The sequence below is a fragment of the Notothenia rossii genome (genome assembly GCF_949606895.1).
Source record: "Notothenia rossii genome assembly, chromosome: 5".
NCBI lineage: Eukaryota > Metazoa > Chordata > Actinopteri > Perciformes > Nototheniidae > Notothenia > Notothenia rossii.
This window is the reverse complement of record NC_136903.1, coordinates 69,318,447-69,329,652: the sequence shown is the minus strand read 5'-3', so window position 1 is coordinate 69,329,652 and position 11,206 is coordinate 69,318,447. Positions and strand designations below refer to the sequence as shown.

Genomic DNA, 11,206 nt, shown 5'->3' with positions numbered 1-11,206 from the left:
CTTGGCTTGGTAACTGGAAGGTCACCAGTTCAAGTCCCGGCGAGACCAAGTTCTACCGAGGTGTCCCTGAGCAAGGCACCGTTCCCTACACTGCTCCCCGGACACTGGCTCACTATAAATTCACTGTACCGTTGAAGTTCGTGGTGATTTGTGTTTTATATTTCTTAACCATTTCAGCTCAAATAAAGTATACATTACAATTGTAGACATTATTATAATGCATTTTATATAAAAAGAAAATATATAATGTAATATATACAATTTTATATAAAACACTGAAAATGACATGGAAATCTCAAGGTGTTTCAAATAAAGGGGATAAATCATAGTACCATGTGAAACTTGGTAAATTACACCAAAGGTCAATTAAATGATGTTATTCCAAGAATAATTCATTTTAATAAACAGTCAATTATAAATTCATTTTACTACATTGACAATACTCAAAGTCCCCTTGTTTGACAATATAGTAAAACGCAGTTGTAATCATATAACAAACAGCTTTATACGAAAAGTAAAACATTGTGGACCATAAGACTACATTACTACACAATAATTGGCCTTTTATCAGCTTACAATTTCATTATAAACTACATTTAATGTTTATATGCTGCTTACAAATGCTAAATAGGGGGGTGTAAAATAAAGTACTACTGATTAGGCTGTCATTTCTGCCGCAAACTACAGTCTACTGCAGAGGTCTAATCAGGCAAAGGGGAAACACCTGTGCATGGTCTTTAACAGGGTTACCTTGTTTAATGCTCATCCTCCTGATCATTTTTAGATGCACGGCCCATCTGGTCTTACACTATCATACAGCAGGCTCCAGGTGTTTCAGAAGGGGGAGGTGTTACCCACTGGCTTCTCTTTGTGTTCATCATTAATCCTTAAAACAGAAATGTGCTTATCTAAAAGAGGATTTGAATTGTTGTGCATTTATATTTTACAGTTAACCTAAACTTTGACCGATGATTCCCAACTATATTTCTTTATCTTTAACTTATATTTGTTTATGATGTTTAATTTACCAACACAGAACATGTCTTTCGTAGTTTTTCGCACTTTATGACGAGGTTTTTTGTAAGTGCATGTTAAGGTCAAAATCCTCTTCGTTTTGGGAGGGAGGGAGAAAACTGACAAGGTGCATTCAATGCTGCTCGTAAACATAATTGATAATAAGAACCATTCTTAAAATAATGCTAAGTATCTCAATATAATGACTTTTTGATATTGAAATAATAACAGTCCAAAAACAATGAGAACATATGTCAATAAATTAATGCTTAGCATCTCAAAAGAATGACCTAGTTTCTCAATATAATATGTCCAAATGGTTGTTCAAAATGACAAACAAGCGTTCTCAAAATGATGACTTAGAATTTCATTTTTTTTTAGATAAGTCATTATTCGAGATGCTTCATGCTATGTTAGTTTTTCATTCGGTGACTTACAGGATGTATTTCATCTGGTCTCTCATAATGGGCTTCTTAATTGAGATTTCTCTCCCACGGTTCACGCAGCACGTAAAGGCATCACCCTGCTCTCCGGGCTGCACGGCGTCACTGCGATGTGTCATCTCGACGGATAAATTACCGCTACTCCTCTATGCTGTTCCGAAGCCTAGACAATGTCTGCAAACGACAGTTAGTCGGGTTATTATTTTTAATTACACCTGTTCTTCACAATATCCCTCTCTTGGTGTTGAATTAGGAGGATGTTTGCAGCGGGCAACATGTCTCTCATGGCGGCGGGTTTGGCGCTGCTCACCATGGTCCTCTGCTCTTCTCACGGTAAGCTTACGGATCACCGTGCAGGCCGCTCGGCTAGCTAACAACGTCTGCTCCGCGGCTGCCGAATGCTGCGGTCCGGCTGTTTACTTCCAAACCTCGAGGTTTATGTGAGGCCTGGATAACTGTTCCACTGTCCGTCTACATTATCTTAGCACCCATTAGTTCAGTCCCCTGTGAACTACTGCTGTTCATGCGTGTGTTTGTGTGCGAGCTTTCTTGGAGTTTTATTGATTGTTCGCTCACTAATATTGATAACATTACGGCTAGTGTAGTAAGTATCCCTGTAAAACAAATCATAAATAACCCAATGCTTAAGAAATTAGTGTCACATTTATGAAAATATGTATCTCTGGCAGTTGTAGCTACTTTATTGCATTAGTTTTGTGTATTTTCCTTTTGCAATACAGACTATTTTTTAAATTGCTTTGTTTGTTTTTATTATTTCATGAATTCTTTTTTTTCATTGATATTATTGGTTGCAAGTGGTGTACTGTAAAGTAACTAACTAACTTCTGAGGGACTTGTACTTTACTTGAGTATTTCAATGTTTTGCTACTTTGTACTTCAACCCCACTACCATTCAGAGGTCAATTGTTTACTTTTGCTCCACTAAATACATTTAATACCTTGAGTTACTTTGCAGATTTAGAAATATGATTTGACATAATCAACACTTAAAATACTTGGAGCAAAATGTGCAAGCTACCCTGCAGTATACAAAATAATACAAATTAGCTGCTCATGTACAAACTTTGATAAAAACTTTAATGCATCAATAATTATGATAAAAATATACTATTCTAAAAATGGGCCAATCTGCATAATGATTATTTTTTTACTGATGGTACTTTAAGTATAATTTGATGCTGATACTTTTGTACTTTTACACAAGTAACATTTTTAATGCAGGACTTTTACTTGTAACAGAGTATTCCTACACTCGGGTACTTCTACTTTTACGTAAGTTCAAGATCTGAGTACTTCTTCCACCTCTGGACAAACTCTTGATACAAAAAACAGTTAAATAAAAATAGATTTATTCACAAAATAAATTATATTATTAGTAGGGATGTCCCGATCACCTTTTTTTGCTCCCGATCCGATTCCGATCATTTGATTTTGACAATTTGCCGATACCGATTTTTCCCGATCCGATCTTTATGCAATGCATTAAGAGAAAAAAAAGCATTCAAGTTGTCCCTTAAGGTTATTTTTTTGTTTAAATTGGATATTCTATCCAACATGGATATAGCTTCTTTCTTTCACAGGAGCATTGGATCAGTTCAGTTGTGCAGCATTGGATCAAAACAAAATAAAGCTTTCAGTACTCGTTAGCTTACTGCTACAATTCGACACTGCGCCCTGCCCACTCTGTTGCCAGATTTGAGAGAAATAAGCAACCAGGTCTATGAAAACAAGCCCCAAAGAAGCAACACATACATGATGTTCTGTAATTTGAAACCAAAACTAAGGCCTCAGGAAGGATGACTTTAAGACTTGAACATGGTCATTTTTGTTTTGTAACATTGAATAAAACATTTTAAAAAAAGAATTAAAAAAAAAAAAAAAAAAATCCCGATTTTTTTTCCTCCTGATTCCGATCTTTTGAAAATCACGTGATCGGGCCCGATCACGTGATTGTATCGGGACATCTCTAATTATTAGGACACATATCTTTTGAGTATTGCTTATTGATATTTCAGCTTTCCTTAAAATATGCAATATGCAGTTACAATAATATCACATGAAATTGTAATTGTGCATTAACTTAACTGCCAGTCAAAATGTTAAGCAAAGATTAATATTAAGACTCGCTGTGTAAACAACGAGACAATAATAGTCCTACACAATCAAATATGTTGTAATATCAGTGCTTAAGCTTAAATGACAGAATAAGTCATCTCCATGCCAGCCCTCCAAAGGTCTCTGTCCAAAAGTCTAAACCGTTTCAGGTGCCAGTATAAATAGATAGAGGCTCAACAATGTATTGCAGACGTCCTCTAGCAAAGTTTCCATCAGCTTTATACACACAGAGAAATCAACAAAGGAACAGCAGCTCTCTGGGAATACTGTTTAGTAACTAAATAAAGTGTATTTTACAGTATGCAGTCAGTTTGTATAGTCAAGGACGCTTTATGTATACCATTGCTCACACAGACGTAAGAAAACTTGTGTAAAATGAACAATTAGGTGTGACTTTTAGCAGCCTTCCACTAATGTGGCTGTGAGCGGGCTGTCATCTGAAGCCAAATGCCAGTCAGTCAGCAAGCCTTTGTGCCACAGGAATATAACAGATCATAGTTTTGATTCAGGGCAGTGTTGTTATAGACCAAATGATCAAAGAAAATATTTCTTAGTTGCAGTAGAACAATAAAAAAAGGATTCTTTTTTATTATTCACCTTATAACTTTCCTGCCACAGTGAACTAATGAATGATGTATTATTTAGCCTGGAACCATTCGACTGTAAAGGAAGAAAAGAGCTCGTACACCGTCAATATCAATATTAATTTTCTCCTCAAGGCAGAACAAAGCAGTATCTGTAGGTGAAAGCATTACCTCACTTTCCAAATGTGCGACAAAACAACAACATGTTGGTAAAACTGAGAGAAAGTGAGAGATCAAAAAGAGGACGATACAGTCTCCAGAGGACAAGCTGAAGTCTGAGCTACCTTGTGTCTTTTTGATCATCGTGATCTTCCCTGTAATGTGACATTTGTTTTGCAGTCAACGCGAATGAGGACTGTCTGTGGTACGTGGATAAGAACGGCACCTGGCACAACGGCTTCGACTGCCCTCTCATCACGTTCTGCTGCGGGAACTGCCACCGACGCTACTGCTGCCTGGACGCCTTCAAGATGATCACAGAGAGGGAGCAGAAACGCTGCATGCTCTTCCAGTTCAGGTGGGCAGCGGCAGGATTTCAATGAACGAGTTGTTTTTTATTTTCTCCACACCAAGAGTCACTGTCGGTGTTCACAATTCAAGGCCATCACTGCATGATCAGATATCTTCTCTTTTCTCAAGGCAGAGATGCTTGGACATCCTGCTAGAGGACATTTGCTGCCACAGTCTGCACGATCAGATATGTGCTTCAACATCTATAAACATACATCTATACAAAGTACACGCTGTACTGACAATAACGTCTGACCAAGATAAAGTAGGGATAGGCCTCGAGAGCAGAGGCCTGTACTACGAAGCCGGTTCAACCTAACCTGGATATGTTTGAGTTAGCCGGTTGGCCTAATCCAAAACATACGCGCTCTCGCTAAGTGGTCCTACGACGCGGGTTATCAAGTGGATCGCTCAAGCCAGCCGTGTTCTATCTAGTTAGGTACGCGTTCACATGAAAGGGGTGGTATTTGGAGCATTCGACCAATCACAAATATGGACAAGCGTACTGACAGCGCAGCGTCATACTTCCTGAATGAAAAGTCAATTATAATATTAGACAAATATGAAGAAGTTAAACTTTAAACATCCATGACTTAAACGCTTTATCCAGGATAAAAGCCACATAGGTGCACCTGCAAAGTGAATACAGCTGGTAAAAGAAAAAGTTTGTCTCAAGTGTTTTGTCAACTTAATGTGTTGCTTAAAATAATACTTCTGCATACAGTATGTGACACTGTGAGTGTTGCACGGCCAGATACGGCTCAGCTGACTCAGATAAAGAAATATATGATACATGATGTGATATGCCGCGGACTGTACTTAATGTTACTCTGATCCGGTTACTTATGTTGTGGCAGATATTTAATTAAGCTTTCTTAATGCTAATGTTATAATTAGGGATGTACCGATCACCTTTTTTTTGCTTCCGATTCCGGTCATTTGATTTTGACAATTTGCCGATACCGGTTTTTCCCGATCCGATCTTTATGCAATGCATTTAGAGAAAAAAAAGCATTCAAGTTGTCCCTTAAGGTTATTTTTTTATTTAAATTGGATATTTTATCCAACATAGATATAGCTTCTTTCTTTCACAGCAGCATTGGATCAGTTCAGTTGTGCAGCATTGGATCAAAACAAAATAAAGATTTCAGTACTCGTTAGCTTACTGCTACAATTCGACACTGCGCCCTGCCCACTCTGTTGCCAGATTTGAGAGAAATAAGCAACCAGGTCTATGAAAACAAGCCCCAAAGAAGCAACACATACATGATGTTCTGTAATTTGAAACCAAAACTAAGGCCTCAGGATGACTTTAAGACTTGAACATGGTCATTTTTGTTTTGTAACATTGAATACAAAATTTAAAAAAAAGTATTTAAAAAAAAATTAAAAAATCCCGATCTCCGATTTTTTTTCTCCCGATTCCGATCTTTTGAAAATTACGTGATCGGCTCCGATCCCCGATCACGTGATCGGATCGGGACATCTCTATTTATAATAGTCAGATTGCTCTGAAGATGGGAGGTGATATTCTATTAATGTTCACGTTCACACAGTTGGTTATTTTTGCCGGCCGTCTTTCCTGCATTTCCTTTCTCCTGTAATATGACTTGATCGCTTTAAACTCTGCACACTGAGCTCTGATTGGTCAGCGGGCAGTGCTTTCACTGAGTTGAGCTCTTAGCCTGCAACCTAACCTGGTCCCGACCAGGTTAGCCGCACAGCATAAGTTACCATGGAGATCTAGCCTGCTAAAAAGAGAACCAGCTTCATAGGACCGGAAAGTCCGAGTTTTCCATGAAGTTAGCCGGCTAAGCGAAAATCCTGCTTCGTAGTATACGTATATCGTAGTATTCAATTACTGTGATTGATGCTGGTATGTTTTGGCATAAGGTCTCATTAGTCATGAGACTCATGACGTCTAAATGCTGGACATTTGCAACAACAAGGAGCTTCCATTAAATACCAAATCAAATGTCTGCCACCATTGCAAGCATGTAGCAACATTAGATCAATTTATAATCCAAGCATGGAAAATTGAAGTATCAAAGGTGCAAACGTTACTAAAGGATATATGGAAAAAACGGTATGTTATGAGCATCTATATGCAGTATGGAGACAAAAAACTATATATCCCCATACTAGATATTAAAATTAAGACACAGGTATTCCAAAAAAGAGTGTTAAGTAATTTTATAATTTGCGAAAACTAGTTTTAAAAAATGCATATTGTGAGTATGTGAATTTGGCGATGGGTTTGACTGTCCAGTGTGTGCAGATAGCAGTGTTAATAATGTTGTAATTGTTAACTGTAAAGAGTTGCATATCAGTACTGGATAATCATCTTGGGATTTGAGTCGGAAGGAGAATTGACGGCATTATTTAAACAAATATAGAAAATATTTTCCAGCATCACCCTGCATTGTGCAGATCTGCCATCATTAAAGTCACTTTTGCTCATGTCCCACTGACTGCATTTGACTTGAATTGCCCTGCGTTTGTCCCCACAGTGTAATATGTTCTCATTAGTCGTTCTATCACACGAACCTCCCGTGGGGGGGATCGTTATAGTTCTGTACTAAGCTATCGTACCTGAGAGACTGCAACATGGCACTTTCCACCACAGCATCCATCACTATCTGGCAGCGAGCAGACAACCTGCAGCTTATTAAATCTGGAGGGAGATCAGAGCAGCGGGCGGAGGAGGCTGGGCTGAAAATGGAGGGCTTTGTAGCTTCACTGAGACCACGCAGAGATGGAGAGATGCGTGGTGTACGGCATTAACTCGGGTGTGATTTCAGGGTCAGCCGGTGGTTAACGTGGTGTCTGAATCAAAGGCTTCACATCTCCACTTTAATCCTCCACACGAGGCTTGGTGATGAAAGTAAAGCTGCTTTAAGTCCTCCTTTGTCTCTCCTCAGCCCCACTACTTTAGCCGGCATCGCCTCCTCCATCCTCCTGTTTGTGGCCATCATCGCCACCATGGTCTGCTGCTTCATGTGCTCCTGCTGCTACCTCTACCAGAGGAGGCAGCTGAGGGGCAGGACGCCCTACGATGGTGAGACCCCTCCTCTTAATGATGTCCTTCTTTTATACATACCATTAGTTTCCCTTTATGACAGTCTGTCCTTTTTGACCCACAGCCCAGCACATCCCCATGGCCAGCTATCCAGTGGAGCCGATGTATGATGCTTACGGGAAACCCCTGGGACCCTCTCAGTATCTACATGCAGGGTATCCAATGGCGCCCCACTACCCCGGCATGCCCCCACACTACCCAATGATGCCGCCTGGACACTATCCCCCACACATGATGGATCCTACATACGGCCAGGGTAAGAGTGACTTCACATATGGAGCTGCAACGATAAGTCAATTGAAAGGAAAAATAACCTGTTGCCATTTTAAATATCAATAAATCATCAAAAAGATTCATGTTAAAGTGCTGCCTCTTAAATCTGAAGATTTCTTGCTTTTTCTCTGTTTTAAATCATATTAAACTGAATATCTACATTATGGGTTGTGGATTGACAAAACAAGACATTCGGAAAGACAAAAGACTTCTGAAACTTTATTAAATCATTATATGTATCGATAATGAAAAGTGTTATTTTTATTTACAATTACATTCTTTGCAACAAATGCTAACACAAACTGTGCATTTATACTATACAAAATCCAAATGGTGTCACCGACTTTTGGGAAAGTGGATCTATTCATGAAAAATGATCATAGAATATGACACCACTCCTGCTCAAGCCACTATACACGGGGAGAACGGCAGTGAGTGCTTCTTCTAACAGCCACAGTAAACATGCCAAGGTTAAAAAGCTACATGTTGATGCAAGACATCTCACGACTTAAGAGGCAGGTTGAAACGGTTGAAACAGTCTATAGTTGAAACGTGCACATTTTATGCAACCAATTAATGACTCCATTGTTTGTAACGTAGTCATAGCAGTACATGAAGATCTGACTTTCTTTATGTTTCTATGTTTGTTTTTCAGCCCCTCCACCTTACTCTCCACCTCAGTATCCTGGTCATTGATGGGCTCAACTACCCACACCCACACTCACACAACACACACAACACACACAAGAGTGGGAAACAACAGCAATTGAGAAAAAGGACTGTCTGAAAATAAAAAGGCAGCAACAATCTCACACTCAAACACACTCGCATACACACGCACAAACACTCAATTGAACACTACAGCTCGACCAGCAGCAGGCACTTTAAGTTAGTGTTTTTCTATGTATATTTACAATGCTGTCCTACTTTTCTGGAGTGTTTCCGCAAGTCCAAATCTGGTCAGCATCCTGGCGACCAATTGTTCCTGTCAGTTTTGTGGAGGCCGTCACACTCTCCCTCAAAGTGACTCTGTGCTGCCACTCTGTGCTCTGGAACGCTCACCTCAGTGACAGGATGTCGTCTGAAGACAGGGCTCATTACCTTACAGGAGAGGGGTCAGAAGGAATTCCCTAAAAACTATAACGCACTTCCTCTTTAGTTTTTAGAGGAAAGAGTGTTTTAGTTTGATTCAAAATTGATCAAAAGTGACAAACTAAAACTGCCTGAAGCTACATCCCAGGTCAAACACTCCACAAATATGATTACATGATGTATTTATTTCTGCATTTGATGTTTTTCTCCCCCCTGTAATGTGATAGGGGCAGAAAGGAAAACCAAACTACATGTTTGAGAAAAGGGTGACATGTATGGCTCAAAAAGGCAGTGTGATCCTGTCTTAGATGTGCAGGACTTTAAGGTACTCCTTATTCCATGTATGAAGCCTTTAGTCGTCTTTTGTTTCAACTTTTCTTCTTCTTTGTATCTGACTTGACTAATTTACGTCATGGTGGTATATTAGCTGCACCATATAGAGTAACATCTTGACATCAGCATGCTACCCCAGTCAAAGTGATCTGTCCTCTCATGCTTCTCTTCTGGTTTTAAATGGATTAGAAGTCTTTAGATGAATCCCATAATGCCAGGTAGGATGTTTTCCAGTGATTTCATGTTAAATGTTCATTTTTTTGTAATATATCGGGTCAAGGGAGTTGCAGGTCTATGCTGCTCAGTTAAAAAAAATGTCCCCACTTCATTAAATAAGCATAACGAGCAAAAAACTGATTAACATTTAAAATCGTATTTTGCAAATCTTTTCTTCAGCTGAATATGTTATGATATTATAGTTATTTTAATCTTAATGGTAAATCCTAACATAAAATACGACATCTTCGCATTTTTCCATTTGGTATTTATTATAATAATTTAGTGTATTTTTTTTTACTGTGAATGGGTTCTCACCTTGTGGACTAGCTACAAAGCCAAACATCTGTTCTGTTAAAAAAAAAAAAAAGTCTATTTTATTGATCACCTCTCTTTAAAATTATAGTTTGACATTTTGCGAATAAATCTGGGATATCTTAGAATCCTTAGAAAGTATTAATTTTAAAAATGAAGTGATAGAATGGATTTAAACTGCAGTTATGTATATATATATATTATTATTGTAAAAAAAGATTTCAGATATCAACAATCTCATTCTTCCTAAATATAAAACTCACATTTGCCAGTGATAATTGGACAACTTTTATGATTTATAGAATGAATATTCAAAACATGATTTCAGATATGAACAATTGGAATTGTTCCTCATCACAATTGTAATATCAATTCCATAATGTAATTAAGAAAATCAAGAAATCGCTTGGAAATTATTTTTATTTCAAATTCTAAGCTAACTGCTAAGCTAACTTTTAGAGCTACAGTTACCAAACAGACGTGAATGGTGGTATCAGTCTTCTGATCTGGCGGTCAACGAAAAGAAAGCAGATAGGTGCGTCTCCCAAAATGTCAAACTTCTTCTTTTTAATTCACACTTACAGACGTGGGCTCATGTGAGGTCAGGGCCTGTAACCTGTAATGATTCTGTAATTGGGTTTAGCATCGTGCTCAGCCCTGTTCACTTTGTAAGATGTGTGAGCTGTGAAACATGGAGCATGTGTTGTACAGTAAGCTGTCCGACTAATAGGTGATGATGATGATGATCTTTATTCGGGTGTAATGTATCCATCTCATGTCGAAATGAGACATTAGATAATAATATGCTGATGGATTTGAGAAGCCTGGCACTTATTTGGGACTCACTGCTGTAACTTGTCCCTAAACAAGAACTATAACTGCTAGTTTACAGAATAAATTGTTTCCTTAAATGGCGACGTCCATTTGTACAGATTTGTTGAGCCATTGTAAAGCACAAAGAGAAATGGACTTTTTCTTAGTGAGATGCTTATAGTAATTTGACATAACATTTGCTCAATGATGTTTATGATTATTTGTGCTTATAAACCAACTCCATGAGTGTGTTTGCTGAAACTGAAATCAGGTGGCAAAATAACTTTGTCTAGATATATTACTTTTTGTCTTGTCATATGGATGGTATGGCACTGTAAAAAGTGAAACGTTTTTATTTCTATTAACATAAAATGTTACTTTGGAATGTAAAAATACAA

General features: G+C 38.2%; 1 protein-coding gene across 1 annotated transcript; it reads left to right on the top strand.

Annotated features, from left to right (window-relative positions):
- Positions 1 to 1,529: 1,529 nt before the first annotated feature.
- Positions 1,530 to 11,206, top strand: shisa4 (shisa family member 4). The gene is made up of 5 exons (XM_079683746.1): positions 1,530 to 1,790; positions 4,517 to 4,694; positions 7,609 to 7,745; positions 7,831 to 8,022; positions 8,695 to 11,206. Exons 1-5 carry the CDS (start codon positions 1,715 to 1,717, stop codon positions 8,733 to 8,735), a joined length of 624 nt encoding a protein of 207 aa, XP_079539872.1. The 5' UTR covers positions 1,530 to 1,714; the 3' UTR covers positions 8,736 to 11,206.

What these genes read in the sequence shown, in the direction of transcription:
- shisa4 (XM_079683746.1), top strand. Translation starts at nt 1,715, where the DNA reads ATGTTTGCAGCGGGCAACATGTCTCTCATGGCGGCGGGTTTGGCGCTG. An exon ending in GGTCCTCTGCTCTTCTCACG is followed by an intron (nt 1,791 to 4,516) that starts GTAAGCTTACGG and finishes TTTGTTTTGCAG; the next exon opens with TCAACGCGAATGAGGACTGT. An exon ending in GGATCCTACATACGGCCAGG is followed by an intron (nt 8,023 to 8,694) that starts GTAAGAGTGACT and finishes TTTGTTTTTCAG; the next exon opens with CCCCTCCACCTTACTCTCCA.